At 35.1% G+C, this 22,163-nt stretch overlaps 1 protein-coding gene across 1 annotated transcript in view; it reads right to left on the bottom strand.

Annotated features, from left to right (window-relative positions):
- The window catches only part of ADGB (androglobin), a 157,414-nt gene that overhangs the window by 114,537 nt on the left and 20,714 nt on the right, over nt 1-22,163 (bottom strand). The window contains exons 2-5 of the mRNA XM_068551083.1: nt 17,190-17,346; nt 12,448-12,540; nt 9,258-9,329; nt 7,090-7,299 (exon numbers count right to left, since the gene is read on the bottom strand). Coding sequence (XP_068407184.1) covers nt 7,090-7,299; nt 9,258-9,329; nt 12,448-12,540; nt 17,190-17,346 — 532 coding nt within the window. The remainder of the gene's footprint in view (nt 1-7,089; nt 7,300-9,257; nt 9,330-12,447; nt 12,541-17,189; nt 17,347-22,163) is intronic.

Genomic DNA, 22,163 nt, shown 5'->3' on the forward strand with positions numbered 1-22,163 from the left:
TGCAGAATTTCTATTTGGGATGATGAAAATGTGGAAATAAATAGTGGTGATGATTGCACAGCATTGTAAAAATACATACTGTCTCTAAATTGTACATTTATAATGCTTAAAATGCTAAATGTTATGTTATGTATATTTTACCACAGTAAAAAATAGCAATAGTAGTTCCCTTCTTACACTTTGATTTTCAGAAAAAAAATTTCAAAGGGGCTATCTGGATTCCCACAAAGGAAAAGTTTTAAGTAGCCATAAGAACTTTGTTATACCAGTTTAACAAGTATCACCTGCTTCCAGCTGATCAGTGATTACATATTTCAATACAGAATGCTTTGATTGCTAAACACTGTTGAACTGTATACTTTACATGGGTGAATTGTATGGTATGTGGATTGTACCTCAATAAAGCTGTTACATAAAAATACACAAGGATGAATGTTCAACATTACATATCTAAAACATAATTTGACTAAGGTTATAATAATTTTCACTGATATTAGTACATTGGTTAGTTGCCTCCTTTAAGTTTATGAGTAAATGAAATGTTATGTATATATAAACACAAATAATTTTTGAAACCTCATCATAGGGCATTGAATTATTATTGCATTTGGTATTTTTTTGTCACTGCATGTAAATGATGTATATTGGACATTTTTACTGAGTTTACTGTGTTAGTGCCACATAATTTTAAAAGACCATCAAAATGTTTAATTATAGAATGCTTGTAAAGAAATATAACTTTTTGTTAAGATAAACATAGATTAATAAAAGATACTTTAGAATACAGTCATGTTCAAATTTTATTATTTTCCATACTTCAATTCCAGATCACAATAACTAAATGGCTACATATATTTATACCCTCTTCCTCCTAGGACCACCCTGAAAGGAAAATAAAAAAATTTGTTTTATAATTAATAGTTCAAATCACAATTACAAAAGATCAAGAAAAGAGTAATCAGTGGACAGAGATTTCAGCAAAAACCTGAATGGTCATAATTATATGAATGCGATGGAATTCTGACTTCTCTTCCCTACTTCTACTGCAGTAATAGGTGGTGCCTTCCCACTCAGGTTAGAGCTCTGACTTCTGCACTTGCTCTGAAGTAAACAAAGCAGTTTCTCTCCCCAGAAGAGTCAATGGGAAGAACTGACTTCCATCCTCCTCCTGCAGTAAAGAGGAGGTGCCTGGCCTGGTAGAACCTATTGGAGGAACTCTTATTTCCACACCCTACCCATGCAGTAATGAGGCACACTTCCCCCTCCTCAGGTGGTGATAAGGAGATTGTGGGATGGAGTCTTATCCCCTGGGTAACAGAATAGCACTATACAGGCGTTACAAACTAAATTGAGATTTGAAACAAAGCCCACAAAAGTGATCCAGGGTGTGCATTCCAAATCTAAACAGGCTGACTACTTGCTAAAATAGAAATTTTAATTAGAAACCACAGTCATAAGACATAACACAAATAATGTCCAGGAAACTGTCCAAAATTTCTCATCATACCAAAACCCAGGAACATCTCAATTTCAATGAGAAAATACAATCTACAGACCACAAAATCAAGATAACGGAGAGGCTGTAATTTTTAGGTAGGAACTGTAAATATGCTATTATAAAAATGCTCCAACAAGTAATTATGAACACTCTTGAAACAAATGAAAAATAGAAAATCTCAGCAAAGAAATAGAAAATATGAAAGAGGAAAAAATAGTAATTTTAAATTTAAAATTAAACAATAAACAAACAGACCCCTTAATAGCAGAATGCAAATGACAGAAATTAGTGAACTGCAAGTTATATCAATAGAAATTATGAGCAATAAGGGAGATATAGATTGAAAAAATAATATGAGCCTCAGGGGCCTGTAAGACAATGCAAATATATATAACATTCATGTCATTGGAGTCCAAAAAAAAAGAGGGACAAAGAATGTAGGGCTGAAGTAGGTTTGAAGGAATAATGGCTGAAAACGTCTCAAATTTATCATAAAACATAATCTTACAGATTTATGGAGCTCAGAATACCCAAAACAGGATAATTCCAAAGAAATCTACACCCAGAAATCTACACATGTTAAATTCAAAATCCTAAAAAACAAGACAGAGAAAAAAGCCTGAAAGCAGCCAATGAGAAAAGACACATTACCTATAGGAGAACAGCAGATTGCTCCCCAGAAACCACAGAGGCCAGAAGAAAGTAGCACACGATGCTGAAAGAAATAAACTGTCAACCCTGAATTCTGTACTGAGTGAAAATATTCTTTAGGAATAAAAGTGAAACAAAAACACTTTTAGGTAAAGGAAAGATAAAATAATTTGTCACCAGGAGACTGGCTCGAAAAGAGTGGCAAAAGGAAATTCTTCAAAGGCAAAAAAAGAAAAAAAGAAAATGGAACATTAGGAATGAAGAAAGAGCAAAGGAAAGAGTAAGCACATTGCTAAATGATAGAGTATTAGCTTCCTCTTGAGCTTTTAAAATTATTTTTGACATTTAAAAGCAAAATTTTTCATGAGGGTCTCAATATATGTTCAAGAAACATTTAAGACAACGATACTAAAGAGGGAGGGGTGTAAAGGGGCCTAAAAGGTGGTAGTTATATTACAGTTTAAGTGGTAAAATGTTGATATTAGTGGACTGTGATAAGCTATGCATGTATAATTTAATCCCTAGAGCCACCACTACAAACAAATGTATACAAAGAGATATACTCAAAAACACTAGAGATACTAATTCTAAAAGATATAATACATGCACTCCAATGTTCATAGCAGCATTATTTACAATAGCCAAGACAGGGAAGCAACCTAAATGTCCATCAACAGATGAATGGATAAAGAAGATGTGGTACATATATACAATGGAATATTAATCAGCCATAAAAAAATGAAATAATGCCATTTGCAGCAACATGGATGGACCTAGAGATTATCATACTAAATGAAGTAAGTCAGACAAAGACCAATATTATATGAGATCACTTAAATGTGGAATCTAAAAAATAATACAAATGAATCTATTTACAAAACAGAAACATACAGACATAGAAAACAAATTTATGGTTAACAAAGAGGAACAGGGGGAGGGATAAATTAGGAGGATGAGATTAACAGATACACACTACTATATATAAAATAGATAAAAAACAATGATTTACTGTATAGCACAGGGAACTATATTCAACATCTTCAATATGTATAATGGAAAAGAATCTGAAAAAAATATATATATACATATATAACTGAATCACTTTGCTGTACACCTGAAACTAATACAATATTGTAAACAACTATAGTTAAAAAAAATAAAACACCAGAGCTAAACAAAATGGAATCCTACGGAATGCTCAGGAAATGAATAAGAGGACAGAAAAAGGAAATATATAAAACAGAAGTAACAGAGTAGACAAAACTGCGGACAAGACCCAATTGTATCAAATATAAATTACACACAAATTAAAATACAAGAGTAACTTGGATATACTTATCAAAATTAAGAATTTGCATATATTTTGACAGAAAAATTACACACGTAGAAAGCTGAGAAAAGTCACATAAATGGGAAAAAATATATACACGAAGACGCTATTTTAGAGCATTGTTTGTAGTGGTAAAACACTGGTCATAACCTAAATGTCTGTCAATATGAAATTAGCAAAATACGTATTGAGTCATCTCTTGGTATCTGTGGGGGATTGGTTCCAGAATCAGCCACATATACCAAAATCTGGGGATACTCAGGTCCCATAGTTGACCCTCCTTATCTGAGGATTCAACCAAGGGCAGATCATAACCATAGTGCTGTATTTATTGAAAAAAATACACATATAAGTCGACCTGGGCAGTTCAAACCTATGTTATTCAAAGGTCAACTATAGTTATTGTCATCTTTAAACAATGGAGTGCAAGGTAGATCAATAAATATTAGCATAAAAAATGTCCATGGTTAGGAAAAAAAATACAGAATGATGAGTACTGTATGATCTTACTGTCGGTATAGATTATATATAGTAGGTTTACATATATTTGTAAGAAAAAGTTTAGGAGGATATACAGAAATCATTTACTATGATTGTCTGGGTAGGTAGAGTCATAGGGAACTTCCATTGGCTAATTTAAACATTTTAACAACGTTTGAGTTTTTTTAATAAAAGCATATATAATGTTAATAATAACGAACGGAGAACAAAAACATTTCCATTTTGGAAAAATGTAATTGAATGATGGAAAAATAATTTGTCATGGCATATACCTTGAAAACATTGTTTAAAGAACAAAATGTCACTGGGTGGGAGAGAGTTTGTTTCAAATGCTGACTGCAGGCTCTGCCCAGAGACTGTGGGGTGGGGGGTATGGGAAACATGATGGTGATGTTGATGCTGGTGTGTTCTGCATCCCACAGTTTGAGAAACTCTGAATTCTACGATAATGTAGTGCTTAAAGAGTTAAGCACTTAATAAGTTAATTAACAAAGGTTAATCAGAAATAAAAGATAATATGTTTTTTGTATGGATAGACAGATGGCAACAGGAGAAAAGTATTGGTCTCAAGGTGTGAGTTTCTCTGTTTATTCAGAGATAAATGAAAGCACTCAGAGAAAGGCTGCCAAGAGCACTACATATCTGAAGTGGAGAGCAATAACTTAATTGCTTCTTTCAAGGAGCCCAAGGAATGCTGACACTGAAAAGCATCTGAGGAGACCACATGTGGCCCAGTAGCAGTGTTATCACTGCCAGGTGAAAGAAGAGAGAAAACTTCTCTGTTTTATAATACTGTTTTTTATGCTACCCAATAAATTTTTGATTGATGTCAAAGAACCTTGAGGCTATTTACTTACAATCAACACTGGAAAAAATGGAAAAACTTTTACAGAAGAAACAATATGCTGGTGTGAAAATCTGAACTTTAAATGTCATGCCTAGAGGCTCTCATTGGTTGGTTTACTTTGAAGAAATGACTAAGGTGATTGCTTCAAGAGACAACAGGAAAGGGGGAGGAGAATATATGTAATAAGGCAGAGAAGGAAAAATCAATGTCCAATAAGAAACAAATGAGAAAGTGTCAATAAATGGAAGAAAACAAACAGTGAGGTGTATGCCTTAAGGTGTACAAGATGGGACAGTGGAAGGAAAATAGATGTAGGGTAGAGGATGTATCTCCAGTACATTATCCTGAATCAAGCAGTAGAGGGTAACAAAGAATATTCTTACGAACACCTTTCTTAAATATTTGCAGTGAAAACCAAAGGATATACATGTACATAGTGAATTAGAATTGGAAGAGGAAAAAAATGAAAAATTAAACTGTGTATGTCTGGAAAGGGACAAGAAAAGAAAGTAGCAATATACTTTATCTTGTCAGCAATAATTTACTCTAATACTTTATTACACCTCATCTGCAAAGAGGTGTTGACTCAGCCCCACCATCTGGGAATTAGGGAGAGAGAGGTAGAAATGTCTGCTCCCAGCCCAGAGAGAACAGCCAGAAAACCAGGTAGCCATCTCCATCACATGAACACAGCCCCTGAAACAGCAAAGTTCTTGTTTTGGTCCCTTTAAAAATTGCACCTGTCTATCTATTTATTATCATTGTTATCAGTATTCTTCTATATCCTTCTAGGACTACAGTCCCAATTTTAAAAAATGGACCAAAGGAGAGGAGGCCTAGCAGGAGAGTGTTGTAATTTGGCTTGTGTATTTATTTTACAAAAAGAACTGTAGGGCTTCCCTGGTGGCGCAGTGGTTGAGAATCTGCCTGCTAATGCAGGGGACACGGGTTCGAGCCCTGGTCTGGGAAGATCCCACATGCCGCGGAGCAACTGGGCCCGTGAACCACAACTGCTGAGCCTGCGCGTCTGGAGCCTGTGCCCCGCAACAGGAGGGGCCGCGATAGTGAGAGGCCCGCGCACCGCGATGAAGAGTGGCCCCCGCTTGCCGCAACTAGAGAAAGCCCTCGCCCGAAACGAAGACCCAACACAGCTAAAAATAAATACATAAATAAATAAATAAATAAATAAATAGAGTAGCTATTAATTAAAAAAAAAGAACTGTAGATTGGACCAACTGTGAAAATAAGAAATATATATTTGAACAAAAGACCTGGAAAAAGAAAACATCTAGAAGGTAATAGCTTCTTATATATATTTCCATATACTAATGAATACACTAAGTGGATGGGATGCTGGATGCTTCAAGCTCAGTGCTATAGAGAAAAATGAAGCAGAGACAGGGGAGAGAGTGTCAGGGTTTCAGACAGGGTGGAGAGTAAAGGCTCAGAATGAGTGTCTGAAACACTAAACCCAGGAGATACTCGGGCATTCTAAAACAAAAAGGTTATTATCCATGTATTCCATATGTAACCAAATTATCATTCACATAACAATCATACATAAAGGAAAATAGACCTCAATATTAAGTTACCCCAAAGAAATCTCATGTATATTCTAAGTGAATAAAACTTTGGAATGCATACTCCATCTGAATGAAAGATGAATCAAAATAAAATACGCAAGAGAGAGGAAACTGTATTAAAAAAAAAAAAAACAATGATGAGAACTAACCCTTTTATATATAGAATAAGGGATAAATAATTATAAATATGTGTTCAAAGATAAATACTAGAAAAAATGTTTACTCAAAAAACATATATACCAAGAAAACATTGAAATAAGAGTATTAGGTGGATTTTATTCTAAAAAACCAAAACAAACTATAAATTCATAATAATTAAAGCAATATGGTATCTGAATAGGATAAGGAAGATAGTGAAAGAAAATAGAATCCAAAACCAAACACAGTCAAATTGGAAATTAGTGTATGATAAAAGTGGTTTTTAAAATCAGTGGTAAAAGGTAGAAGATTCAGTATGTAATGCTGGGGCAACTGGCTGAGGTTTTGGAATAAAAAATAAACCAGTTCTTCATTTCTCAGAGTAGATAAAACAAAAGATCCAGACATTAGAAAGATCCAGACAGCTGATAGCCTTCGTAAACTGCCTCATCTTCTACTAGCTTCATTATCGGCATGTAAGAAAACTATATTTCAATATGAAAGACGCACAAATTTTTAATGCATTTGAACACAAACTTACCATCCAGTAAAGTTTCACAACATACTTTCCATAGCTATTGAACAAGGGAATGTGACCCTTCACAGCCTTGCACAGAGAGTAAATGTGTTCCCAGGGCTTCCAGACCAGAAGAGGAGGTTCCCCTGCAGTCCCTTTAGAATAATTGTTCAAAGCACCCCCATTGAATATCTTCCACATGGCATAGATTTCGCCGATAATCCATCTCATCAGCTAGAGATAAAAACCAGTAGTGTTCATTAGTTATTTTTCAGTTGTTGGCACTGTAATTTGAAAGGGAGTGGGGAGAACAGTTGAAAATCTACTTCCAGTGGTAATGTCAGATTCTACATGTAGTATATCCCACATTTTGATTTCTGACCTACAGAATGGTCATAGATCTTGCTTTTGTTTTCAAAAAATATAGTCACAATACAAGCTAAAAAGTCTTAGCTAAGAGCTGTCTTCCAGAGTAAACTGTCAGTGATTTGACATTGACCTCCATACTAGTTGTGTGCATGTGTGTGACAGAAAAGGAGGGAGGAGAGAGGGAGACTGAATGTTTCTGAGAGCAATGATGATTTTATTTTGGAATTAACATTATATAAAGGATTGAGCTACTCTTCTGTAAATGTTGAGAAGTTTGAGAAGGAAATGATCCCTTTAAGTCTATAAAACCAATTAGACAAGCAACGAGACATGGGAAAGAATTAAAATTACACACACACTTTACTCTAAGTCTCATATTCATGTGTTGATCTGCAGGTGCAGAAGTTCTCCAAGTAAAACTCCCAACTGCAGGGTTTTCAACAGGAAGCAAGGCACAGTGGAGAGTTGAACTTCAGAGTATGTTTTACTGCCCGGTTTGTAAGGAGATTAAATACTTGAGACTAACATCATAAGATTTATGTTTTCCTTGATTTGCTTATCTAGAAAATTTCTTAAAGTTTGGTTAAGTTGAAAAAGACAAATCAGACAAATCAGACAAATCAGATATCCTCCTGGAGATTTTACTACAGAATTATTTTATACTGCCTTTGTGGAATCTAAAATATGACACAAACGAACCTATCTGCGAAACAGAAAGACTCACAGACATTGAGAACAGACTTGTGGTCGCCAAGGGGGAGGGGGATTCAGAAAGGATGGAGTAGGAGTTTGGGCTTAGCAGATACAAACTATTATATACAGAATGGATAAACAGCAACATCCTACTGTATAGCACAGGGAATTATATTCAATATCCTGTGATAAACCATAATGGAAAAGAATATAAAAAAGAATATATATATATTTGTATAACTGAATCACTTTGCTGTACTGCAGAAATTAAGACAACATTGTAAATCAACTATATTTCAATACATAAATATTTTACACTTCTCTTGAAAAATGATATGCTAAGGTCTATGTAGGTTTAGAATTCATAGAATAAGCATATTTTAGACTAAACTATAAAATATAAAACAATTCAGAGATAACTTTATACTAATCAGTACAACCTGGCTGAAGAAAAAATATTTTGATTTTAATATTGGTCAAGATATTAAAGATCAGAAAGACAAAATGTTTAAATGGATAATGATTATGCCCCACTCCTCTGACCGGACCTTAAGAGAAAATAATCAAAAAGCCCGTTTCTGATGTAACTACATTAGGGGAGTGGAACAGGTCTGCTTCTGATGGATAGAACCCCGGGTGGAGAGTGGGGAGGTGTGTTCCCACATGCTGTAGGACTGCTGCACTGAAAATCTGGTTTGTTTCAATGAGGTGTTGCATTTGAGCTGCACCCCCTGATTTCTCCACATTAGCAAGTCAAACAACACCAAACACCCTACTCTTGGACATGTGATGTAGGGCCAGACTGGCAACAACTTTATGTCAATTGCTAGGCACATGGATCCGGAGGAGAAATGCCTAGATGGTGTGTACTGGGCTACCCTGGTCCATGGGCAGGAGAATAGGGGCATAAGCAGTGCTAATATTAACATCTTCCCCACCTGTTCTCTCTCTACTCAATTAAAGAGGCTTCTCTTCCTCTTTGAGAGTCTGGCTTATGAAGTATTCAGTTATACCAGAACTTAAAGGTGAGCAAGACAGCACTGAAATTGACCGACTGGGAATTGTTTAAGGGCGGGTCCCAAAGGCATTCTGCAGGGAGGCTTTTCTTAGGTTGATACTCCTCTACTTACCTCACTGCAGAGTAAATGCTCATTTGCTGAAAACAAGTCAAACAGGATTTCGTTTTTCACAACCACTGGAGCCTGAAATATATATATATATAGGGGGGCAGAGAGAGAGAGAGAGAGAGAGAGAGAGAGATATTAGTCCTTAGGAAAAATAAAGGAAATGTAGCTTAATGAAACAGTTTCATGTGCTGTAAACAGGCCAAACTCGATTTCATTTCTCACAACCAGAGGAACTAGAAGAAATAAAAAATAAGCATATTATTCTGTAAGATAACCCTGTTAGAGCTGTAGGTGACATTAATTTAATAATGTAATACCTAGAAAATACAGTATTTTAACATATAATAAAATGTTGTAAGATATAACATATGCAGATAAATTTAGCATGCATAAACTCACAAACTGAGAGTTTAAAACCTGATTTGAAATTTAAATTAACCACTCAAGTTAAACCTGAAGCTTAGTTAACATCTGGTAGCTAGAAAAATGTCTTCATCTTGGATAAAAAATATTAGCTGAGACAGCTTTTTAAAATCTTGCTCAACTTTAAATATTGTTATGTCTTTTAAAGTTAATTTGGTGGTCATTATTTAATTGGTATATATCTAAGTTTGCTTTTATATTTAGACCAGCTTTTATATTTAGACCAAAATATGACTTGTAACAGTTTTTAAAATTAGTTACAATTAATATCAACCTTATATATTTAACATATCAAAATAAAATGAAAGTTGCTTTGATTAGCAAAATAGATTTTTATAGAAACTAATGCCATCAATTACTCTCAATCATCTGTATAACTAGCATCTTGAAAACTCAATAAAATATTTTTATATGTCTGAGAAAAATTTACCTAAAACTACCTTGAAGGCCTGAATTGACTCTTATGTTCATAATTTATAAACATAATTTATATAATTTATAAAATTACATATATATAACTTTATATATATATATATATTATTCTGGTTTGCCTGATTGTGACACAACACTTCTAAAATGCCTATACCTTTCAGTATGTACCAAATACATTAAAATTGACTATAGATTAAATATGTATTAGATATCTAAGGTTTGACGGGTTAGACTTAACAGTCACCTGCTGACAAATGGAAAGGAGGAACTGACAGTCTCTAAAAAGACAACAAATATTAAGACAAAGGTCTCTGCAATGGTATTTAAACATCTTTATCCCCTGCACCTATACCTGGGGCAAGACAGAGTTTTAGACATCTTATATCTGTTTAATATAATCAACCCTGAAGGACCTGGGCCACCAGTATCTGGTTCTCAGAAATAAACAAATCTGATTATTCACTCTGCTATTAGGGCTTGTTAACCCCCTTGGTTGGAATGGTCCATGTTGACTCTGATATCTTAAATTTAGGCTTTTAAGTTTTTTAATAAGTTAGCTTCTCTTTGACTTAAATTATGTCCTTTGATTTCATATTTTGCTTAGTGTTCTGGGGTATGTTTCTAGTGCTCTTTAAATTGTGGGTTGCAATAATTTAGTGATTCATGAAATCATTTAATGGGTCAGGACTATATACATATATATATATACACACACATATATATCTATAAGATGTGTCAGGAATATATATATATATCTTTATATATATGGACTATAATAAAATAGAGTAAATTTCATATAGAAAGGTCATTATTGTTTTGTAATATTTTTGTCTAAACTTTATGTATGTCTATATTTAGTGACTCTCAATGAAATGTATTTATCACTGTGGTCTCATACATTAAAACTTGACAAGCACTATTCTTAAACTTTCCTGCTTAGCTAGACTTTCAGTTTGGGCTGTTCTGGTTCACACTTCAGCATGATGGATCAAGAGAAGGAGTCAGTGCGGAGGGAGAGGAGAGGTAAGGAGATGGACAGCAGCATTTCAGTAAATACAGGTGGAAGTGTCATTAACAACAACGAAACAGTTTATTTTTAGTATAAGTGTATCTTCCAGAACTAAGGTATGCTAAAAGAGAAAAAGGTATAAAACTTTCCTACTTATTCAAACTTACAACACTAACTTCATGGAATTCATATCCTTCATTTGCATGGAATATAAACTCTGCACTTATACTGAGTAGAACCTGAGTGTTATTAATAATACATAAATATTAAGTGCATTATATTAACATCACAGAATTTGCATTCTTCATTTCAATGTTACCTAACATTATAAGTAATTTAAAGGTATGGTTTTTGTAAATTTGATTTATTTTATTTAAAATGTCTTACAGATAGGCATTGAATAAATACTCCGATGGACAAAGATGTACCTTTTTATTTTCTCATTTTAATAAATATTTAGGATTTAGGATTTCTGAATTTCTTAACTAATAACAATAATTGAAAAGCATGACAGATAAATTGTATTTTCTGCATTAGTAACAGTGCTTCCTAAAGCTAAAACTCTTAGGAATAAAATCACTAGGCATAGAAACAGAGATGCAGTGAATTCCATGATTACAGAAGAATCAGCTTCATTATAACCTTTCGACTAGCATTAAATAACTAATTTAGTCTACTGGTTTTCTATGCATTAAATGAAAATGGGAGATTCAAGAAGGGAAAAAAGGCACTAGTGATAATTAAACCCTTGGAAATACCAAATATATTCAAACTAACATAGCTATTAATTAGGAAGATAGACCAGTAGGTCTAAAGTTTAATGTACATAAGTGCTATTTAAAATGAAATTTTCTTGGGTGATGTCCATGTCAGTGTGATTCACATGGGGTTCAGAAATGAAAGTGGCACTTGAAAAATGATTCAAAAATTCCTGGAATAGAGAGATCCAAGTGAAGATCTCTTGGGCTGGAAAATAAATGCTTATTAACACTAGCGTAAACAGACCTTTACACCATGTAAGAAGCAGAAAGAAGAAAGTCTGTCAGAAATTAAGGAATAACTTTTTGCAACATTTTAGGTTAAAATTTGACATCATGAAGAGAAGAAGGAAACTTGAGGCCCTAAACAAAATTTCATTATTCTCTTGGAAACCAGTACAAACTATATCGATAAATATTTATTTCTAATTTAAAGGTCAAAAAGTAATTATTTTTCTTACTAAATACCAAGAAAAAATTACCCTAAAAAACTTTTAAAATGCAAATTTTCATAACTAGGATATTATATCTCATAGTTAATACGTATTTTAATAGTAAAAATATCTCTTACCTGATTAATTAAAAAATCCTGTGGACGTTTCCAGGAATAAATTTTCAATGATGGTGGTAGTTCAATCTTTCCTTCAGGGTCTTCAAAAAAATGCTATATAAAAAACGTATTAAGTATTTTCTCCATATAGTTTTATTAAAACAAAAACAACTCTATCCTAATAAAAATGAATACGTGCATTGATCTGATCAATAAATAAGCATTTTTAGAGTGATTTGTGTGTTTGTTCTCAGAGCTAGTTCTTACAGTACTTGGAGAATACTGAAGTTAACAATACTGTATTTAATTAATGAAACCTTGATTACTGAGTAGCATTTTGATTGCAGAGGAAGCAGTTCAAACAAGCATGAGTGGCTTGGGAATGTGAATTAGGTATGGTGGGGAAACAATTTTGGATGGGCCAGATATGGCCACATTTTCCACTGAAAATATATATATTTTTAATCTGAGTAGAGAAGATTGAAAAGTATTTACTTACTTTTCAGTTAGAATCATAAAAATGATGATATGTAAATGAAGTTTGTACCTTTGATCTGACTTTCATTTATTAATTGTTTTAATTAAACTTGTTATTTTGAGATAACATGATTCATAAGCCATTGCATGAAATAATACAGATAGTTCCTACGTTCTCTACCCAATTTCTTCAGCCATACCATCTTGCAAAACTATAGAACACAACCAGGATATTGACACTGACACAGCCAAGATATACAGAACATTTCCATCAGCACAAGGATCCTTCTTATGCCCTTTTATAGCCACACCCACCTTCCAACTCCCCAGTCTGTGCTTAATCCCTACCACTTGGCAATCGCTAGTCTTGACATTTATAATTTTGTCATTTCAGTAATGTTATATGAATGGAACCTACTATATAGTCTATAACCCTTTGGATTGGCTTTATTTCTCTCTCTGCCTAATTCCCTGGAGATTCAATCCATTCAAGTTGTTGCATGTATCAGTAGTCTGTTGTTTATTGCTGAGTAATATTTCATGCTATGGATATTTGTTTGTTTACCACCTGCCCATCGAAGGCCATCTGGGCTGTTTCCAGTTTGAAGCTATTACTAATAAAGCTGCTATGAACATTTGTGTATAGGTTACTGGTTTTTGTGTGAATGTGAGTTTCCATTATTCTGGGATTAAATGCTCAAGAATGCAGTTAATTCTTTAATTTTTGAGCCCCAACTATGAGTCAATTAGTGAGTTCTGGAGAAAGAATGATATCCATATGCAAGCAGTCTAGCAAGTCAGAGAGACTTCAGGTCGCTGCTATGTAAAAACTCTCATAGCTCATAAAATGGTAGGGGACGGGGGGATCTTTACAAGAAATAACATGACAATTTCTAGGATTACAAACAAAATGCTCAAGGAACATAAACTATCTGTATGGGAAAAAGAAATGTAATTAAATTTCACCTCAGTTAATAGGCACAGGGGAAAATATACTGTTCTGTGATTTTCATCGTAATTATATGTTTACCCTAATGCTGGTGTGGCTTGAGAAATAGGTTATATTTTAGGGCATTGTCTGAGCGTTAAACATAGTAAGTGTCTATGTGTATCTGGAGCATATGGTTTATTGTCAAATTTAAGATACTGGAATAATTCAAATGAAGATAAAGGCAACCCTAACATCTAGTCAAAATGATAGAAGAATGAGTCCTTAAAAGACAAACTGATGTCTTTTCAGGAGCTGTACTAGACTTCCAGGTTTCTCTCACATTGCTTTTTTCCCTGCAAATATTAATTTAGTAATTTTAAAGTCCCCTATCTGACAATTCCAAAAGAGTCTCCTTTGGATCTGTTTCTATTATCTGATTTTTCCTCTTGATTTTTAGTCACTTGGTTCCGTTTCTCTTCATGTCTGGTAAATTTTGATTGTATGATATATGCTGGATATAAAAATTTATACACGTTCTAAATGATGATGTCTTCGTCCAGAGAGGAGGATTTTATTCCCTTCTGACAGGCAGAGCACAAGATGAACTTGACCTAGTCAACACTGGGTCTTAGGATTTGGCAGGACTGGTGTGATTTTGGTTTGTTCTTACTCAATGTGGAATTCTGTAGCCATCTTGGGGCACTAACTAAAAGTCTGGAGTGTTTATCAAGGTCCCTTCACTTGGTGTACATTGAATTCCATTCTCTACCTATCATCTTGAAATCTTTTCTCAATTATTAAGCTTCCAGGCTGCTGCTTTTTACTCATTTGCTCAGCAGCAAAACTTCACACTCACAGCTTAGGAGGTAGACAAATGTCTCAAAATAAAATTGTATGCAAAATTTACAGATCACTTCTCTGTAGTTACCTCTGAGACTTGGGTTCAAGTTCTGGCTGCTTTGGCAGTCCCAGACAATATCCTCCTTCCCTTCAGCCCAGAAAAACTGACATAAGCCCCAGGCCAATACTCTGTGCTTGCTTTCTAATTTCCATGCCTTGAATTAATAAATGTCTTTGAGGAAAAAAAATAGTGGGGCTCATCCCATTGTGATTCCCTTTTCTCCAGGATTTGAGCCCTTCATATTGTGAATGGTAATCCTTCCATGTCATTTTGCTTTAGGCATATTTCTTACATCCACCTTATAGTACTTTATCGTATACCTCTTAATTTGGTTCACCCATCATGTCCTTTTCTTGCTGAGTAAGTGAGACATAACGCTGGACTTACAGGGAAGGGTCGGGCATCTGAGGCTGATTTCCTGATCACTAGTCTCACATCTAAAGAAGTGGCCTTTGTAAAATTCCAAGGATAACTGCCATGGTTACATGCTTAAGGCAATTTATCCTGGTAAAATATGGATGCTGCAAATCATGGCTCAGAGCTAATGTGCCACCATATCACAGAAATGCAACCACAGTGCTTGGAGTGTCCACGACTCACTCCAGCGGGGAAACTATTGCTTCCTGAGCCATGAATGCTGAGGTTGTGGAACAGAACTGGGGGTGGAAAGCAAGGTTCTATCTCAGATGGCACCACTCTGCACTGTCGTAATAACCAGGACTTGAGCTGTGCTCTCCTACCTTGTGAAAGCTGCAGTGGCAGAATGGGGTGTTAGTTAAGGTTCTGAAGTGTCACCCCCATTGGAATAGCCCCTGTTCACAGCAGGAGTAGGGCTAGTGCTTTCCAAATCATGCAGTTTTATACAGCAGCCAGCAATAGTCTTATAGGTTGACCCCAAATGAAATGGACATCAACTGTCCATTTGACCAGCACACTTATTACTGCTCCAGTCTCAATGGTTTTTCTCCAATAAATGTTCTTCCAACAGACTTGCCCTTGTTTCTTGAACATTAAGTTCAAGAATTTGATACGTGACCTTCCAGAGATCTGTAAGAACTGTTCATAGTCATCTAATAAAGATATGTTTGCATTCTAAGGTCCTTAAAATTTTGTTTTATATGCTATTTCTTATTTCAAAGTTTTCAGGTACTTCAGCTCTTCCCTTCCCCGTTGATCCTTCACAATTTGGAGTGACTCATCTCTGGATCTTTTCCAGAGCTCAGCTGCTCAACTGAGGATTTGCACAATCTATCTTGCTGATGAAAATTCACAGACAATCCCCATAAGACCTGAATTTCTATAAAATATGTAGAATATGACCATTTTCATTTGAACCCAGAGAGTTCAAAAGTCCTTTGCATCCAAAAGTTCCATAATCACCTTAGGCATGGTACAAAGAATGCATTCCCTCACATATTGTTATTTGAAATTGTTCAAATACTAACAGTGTCAGCAATTAGTTATCATTATTGAGTATCTTTTGTAAACAAATTACTGATATGAATCATGCAGTTGGTGACTGCATTTTGTGAACAAAATGTAAATGCTAATAAGTACCATTTCAGAGTGCTTTATGCAAAAAAAGACACGAGTTCAACCTAGCCATTACGGCAATTTTGTTTGTGTTCTGAAAATTGTATTGTGTTTCCTTTTTTAATATCTTTATTGAAGTAGAATTACTTTACAATGGTGTGTTAGTTTCTGCTGTATAACAGAGTGAATCAGCTATATGTATACATGTATCCCCATATCTCCTCCCTCTGCGTGTATTGTGTTTTAAAAGTACTTTTGTTGAATGAATTACTGCACCAAATAAATGGGTCATATTTAAAATGCAACCCAGACCGGTACCTTCTATAAAGAAGTTTTTAGAAAACCAACATTTTTAAGTAAGCAAAAGAACCTAAAATAATATAACTGGAAAATGTAGGAACCCCATTCTCAGCTCCAATCTCAGGGACGCAACATGCTTAAAAGCTACAGGTAAAGGAAGAGTAACCTAGATTTTTACCCAAATACCTTGGGGGGCAGATATTAAGAAGGATTCAATTCTTATAGTAACATCTCTTAAAAATTTATCTTCCCTGTAATCTCCAAAGAACAGCACACAGTTTCGTGGGGGGCTCTCATTTTCTAAACCACCATCTCTAAATGTCTGGTTCCCAATTCTGTTCAAAATCCACTTGCTAGCCTGTTCTAGCAATTTTCCCTTTCTTTCACTATGACCCTTTGGTTATTTCTCTCCTCCCATTTACTCAAACGTGATTCACCAAAGCTCAGGACTAAGGCTTGGAAAGACAAGGTAGGATGGGGGAGGCAAGGTGGACAAAGACAAAATTTCTCTTTTGAATGAAGACTGTGGAGAGGAGTGAGCACGTGCACACGTTAACAAATCTTATTCCATTAAACAAGCAAAAACCAAAATGAAATCTAGTCATATTCAAGTCTACTTACAAGTATAGGGCTTTTCCCTGTTTTGTCCTTTTCTTTTGCACCTTTGCCTGCATCCCACTTTTCAGCATTTATGTCTGCCTCGCTCCATTCTGGCCAGATTGGAAATTTCCCCTTCTTCTGTTCACTGGGTTGCACATTACTGCCAAACGGGAACTGACTAGAGACAGAGGGGGGGAGGTGGTTTTCATTCAAATCTCTGAGGTAAACTACTGGATTAATTTCATGATGTAAATTTAATTATCTGGTTAGCAACCATGTTAAACATATTTTTCAATACAGTGGATGGACAGCTTCCACATGTTAAGGTTCTAAGGACAGAAATACCCCAGAGATTATTCTGTAAGCAAATTTTGAGCATTAGCCCCTACTTATTAAGGCAGGACATTCATCATAAACACAGAAGATGCCACGAAGGGGAATATTTATATACAAACCATACCCAACGAAAATCCTTTACATGTATAATAGTGATTGCTTTTTGAAGATCAGTGAAAATATAATTTGGATTTTCCCAAATATAAAAGTGCTATATGATCATCATTTTAAAAGAAAATTTAAAAATACAAATCAGATAAATAAGAAAGGCATACTCACCTCATTCTAGAAACCACATTGTTAAAAATTATCCATCCTCTAAGATCACTGTACAAGGATATACATCTTTCCTCAAAAATGACATCATTCATCATATTCTCTTTTACAGATTGCTTTTTTCCACTTATCAGTCTATTGTTGATAGTTCCCATGCCAATAAGTGTTTAAATACTAATTGAATGATTGCATAATCTTCCATTGTATGATATATTGTCTTTCATTTAACTAAGTTTCTATAGTTGGAAATTTGAGGGTTTTGATTTAAAAAATTTTTCACAATCATAAACAAGACTGTGATGGCTATCCCTGTTGCCAAATCTTTGCATACGTGATTATTTCCTTTGGATAGATTTTAATAAGGAGACTTACTGAATCAAAATATATGCAGGATTAAAGTTTGTGATATATTTTGAGTAATTTTCTGCAGAAAAGCTGGACTTATTTTATACTCTCACTGTGAGTATATTGGTGTTTTCCTATCTCTAAACCTCTTTTGCTTTTTCTACATTTTTATGAATTGTAAAATCTAAAAAAGGCATCGTCTTAATTATTCAAGTTTTTAGCTACTTGTGAGGCTGGAAGCCTGCTCTAGACCCCGGGATAAGCAGTGAACAAACCAGACTAAAATCTCTACCCTTATTGAGTTCATAATCTAGCAGTGGAGACACAAAATAAACAGCATAAATTGAGTAAAATAAATAGTATATTATAAAGTGAAAAATACTAAAGGGAAATATAAAAGAGGAAAGGGGACTTGAAGAGCTAAGTTGCACAATTTTTAATACAGTAGTTATGGAAAGTGTCTATAATAGGGTTATATTTAAGTAAATAGTGAAAGAAAATAAAGGATCAAGCAATGTGGATACCTGTGGGAAGAATGTTCCACAAACAAGGAATAGATGCAAAGAGCATCCTAGCTTATTTGAAGAATAATAAGGAGATCAGTGAGGCTGAAGAGGGGGTTAAAAAGAGATGATTTCAGAGAGGTAACAGGAGGGGCAAAGATAATAAAGGTGATCTAAATAAAGGGAAGCACATGGGTCTTTAGTCTGAGTGAGGCAGGAAACCAAAGGAGGGTTCTGAGCAAGGGTATAACATGACATAACTGAAATTTTATAATCACTTTTGTTGCTATGTTCAGAAAAGACAAGAGCGACAACTTAGAAGGCATTGAAACAACAGGTGAGAGCTGGCGGTGGTTTGGACCAGGTTGGTAACAGTAGAGGAGGCAAGAAATAGTCCCTTGTGTAAATTTTAAAGGCAGAACAAGTAGATGTTGAGTTGATATTGCCTGAAAGACAGAAGATTATGGGATGGGACAAAACTGAGGTAGGCAATAAAGCAACATTTCAATTTTGAATGAGTTGTGTTTTAGATGTTTATCATACATTCATGGAGATGTTAAATAGGTAGTTATAGAATTCTGAAGTTTGGAAGAAAGAAATAGACTAAAAGTGAAAATTTGAGAGTCATTAGCATTTCAATGATATCTAAACTCTTAAGATTCGGTGAAATCACCAAGAAAATGATCATACATAAAGAAGAGGCAGTCCCAGGGGTGCTATTCAAAATGCCTAACAACTGGGAAGGAATGAGCATTGACTGGTCTAAATAGATGCTGTCCATGATCCTGGATCAGGGTCTTCAAAGCCACCAGCTCCGCCAGACATTTATCCTTTACTTTAAGTAGTAGGGTCGGGGATGTAAGGTCCTCAGGGTGGGTCAGGGACCCAGGGCAAGAATCAGAAAAGTCTGGGGATCAGGGTTATTGGTGAGGTTATTGTTAAGGCTACTCACGAATCAATATAAAAACATTTCAATATTCTATTAATCAGTACAGCTACATATCTGCCCTAGTACTCCATATTAAAAGAGAAGAAAAAACCCCAAAAACTAAGAAAAGCAGTCAGTGAGTGTGGTAGACAGAATAATGGTCCCCCAAATATGTCCATATGTCCATATCCTTATCCCCAGAACCGGTGGATATGTTTCCTTCCATGGTAAAAGAGAGTTTGTAGATATCTTTAAGTTAAGTACCTTGAGATGGGGAGATTATCCCAGATTATCTGGGTGGGTTCAGTGGAATCATAAGCGTCCTCAAAACTGGAAGAAGGAGACAGCAAGACGTCTGAGGGAGATGTGACTCCTGAAGACTAGACAGAAAAATGCAAAACTTCTGATTTTGAAGACAGAGAAAGGAGACCACAAGCCAAGGAAGGTGGGCAGCTTCAAGAGGTTGGAAAAGGCAAAGAAATGGATTCTCTCCTTGAACCTCCAGAAAGGAATGCAGGCCTGCTGACACTTGTTAGCTCAGTGAGACCCATTTTGGACTTCTGACCTCCAGAATTGCAAAATAATACACTTGCACTCTTTTAAATAACCGAGTTTGTGGTGTTTTCTTGCAGCAGCAATAAGAAACAGTGAGGTAGGAAAAACACGGTAGAGGGTGATGCCCTGGAAGCCAAGTAAAGCTGTTTTTTAAAAAATGAGAGAAAGAGCAACAGATCCAAATGCTCCTAACAGATCAAACAAGATGAATTATTAACAAATAAATATTGAACTTAGCAACAAGAAGGTTAAGGTCTCTGCAAATTTCATCTTCTAAGGTCAAATTTGGGAGGGACTTTCCTGAACACCCTACCTAATATAGCAACCCTCACCTCTCTGCATCTTTTCATCTTTAATAGCACTTGACAATTCTCTCACTAATCATTTATGTGCTTATTGTATGTTTCCAAACATAGGGTTTGTAAATTCTCCGGCGGCAGGAACACTGGGTTTTTCTTCACTCCCTCTATCTCCAGCAACTAGAACAGTGCCTGGACAACATGGGCAATCTATATATTTCTCTGTCATCTACCTATTTACATGAAATAGAAGAATATATGTCTTTATATTTCTATAATTTCTAATTAGAACTGTTTCAAATTTTTATATATAGGTAGAGATTGGCCAGATGCTCACCAGTCCTGTTTTCCATTTCCTATGTTTCCCATACTCCTCTGCAGGTTAGCTGGTATTTTGTGATGGTGTTTTGGAAAATAGCATGTGGGGAGATGTGTTATATCCCACCTTTATGCTCCTAAAACATTTCCTGAGATACGTCTTACTCTCTTCCTGCTTGATGTATGGCTCAGTCCTTACGAGAAGACTTTAGAAAATGGTAATACCACAAGATGAAAGGTGCCAAGAATCCTTATGTAGCACATGCAAAGGCACCACTAAACTCCTGATCATACTCTGGTATGAATGAGAAATATCTTTTGTTGTGTAAGGTCACTGCGGTTTGGGGATCGTTTGATACTGAAGCTAGCACTGAGTACTTCCTATTTGCTACTTTGTTACTGTAGCTAGCATTGATTACTAACATTGACTAACATAAAGAGTGTAATTCTTTTCTTAGGGTTTGGACTTCCTGCTTTATATCTTTAATCATTATAAACATATACATGGTAAATTGCATAAAGATCATTTTTCTGTTATCAAATTTGTGACACCTGATTCTCTTGTTTGTTGTAACTTCTGCCTATCTTGTCTGTATTCTTGTGTTTTAGGACACGTTTATTATGAGTTTATCCTTCTTAGGATAAGGGTTTTCTTTCCCTCCAATCCCCTTCCTCTAAGACAATCCTGTGTTGAAAGAATGTTCTTTGCATGCAGTATTGAGTTTTCTTCTTTCACAGACCTCAAATGAATAAGCCATCCAGAAACTTACAGGTACTTTAAAATCAGATCTCAGACTAATGTAAGTCTCAGTCCAAGGGTTTCCATTTCTCAAGGGAAAAAAATCCTTTTTTTTTTTTTTTTTTTTTTTTTCAGCCAGACACCAGCCAGAGAAATGCTAGCTTTATTATCAATCTCTCTGTGCTTGGGTGGATTTTTCTCATTCACCTTTTTACCGAGAATTAAACTCGTGGAAAGCCATGCCGTTATCTAAGGTGGGAGCAATCCCTTTACTCATTTGGGCTCAAGATCTTGCCTTATATGTGATAAAACAAGAGTCCACTTTCATAAACTGATAAGGCAATGCAGCAGCTTCAGCTCAGAGCCATGCCATCCTGACTTTCAGTTCCGTCCTTATTTCTGGATCCTGAACATTTTTATTTCTTTATGTAGGTGTTTCTCGGTATTATTGTTATTTTCTAAAATTGTGATCCACCATATTGCTGGAAAAGAAAGTCTGATAATATATACATTGTAAAGGGGTGGTCCTAAGTAGCATGTAAGAGAAGGAAGACTAGAACAGTTTTCAGGGAAAAAGGGCAATTTTTCATAGTATTCATTTCAAAAATCAAGGCATAAATTAGTGTATTACAGTACCTCTGTTTTATTGAGTGTTGGTACAACCGTACAGATAAAAAGAAATTAGTGATTTTGTAT

The sequence above is a fragment of the Eschrichtius robustus genome, chromosome 9 (genome assembly GCF_028021215.1).
Source record: "Eschrichtius robustus isolate mEscRob2 chromosome 9, mEscRob2.pri, whole genome shotgun sequence".
Taxonomy (NCBI): domain Eukaryota; kingdom Metazoa; phylum Chordata; class Mammalia; order Artiodactyla; family Eschrichtiidae; genus Eschrichtius; species Eschrichtius robustus.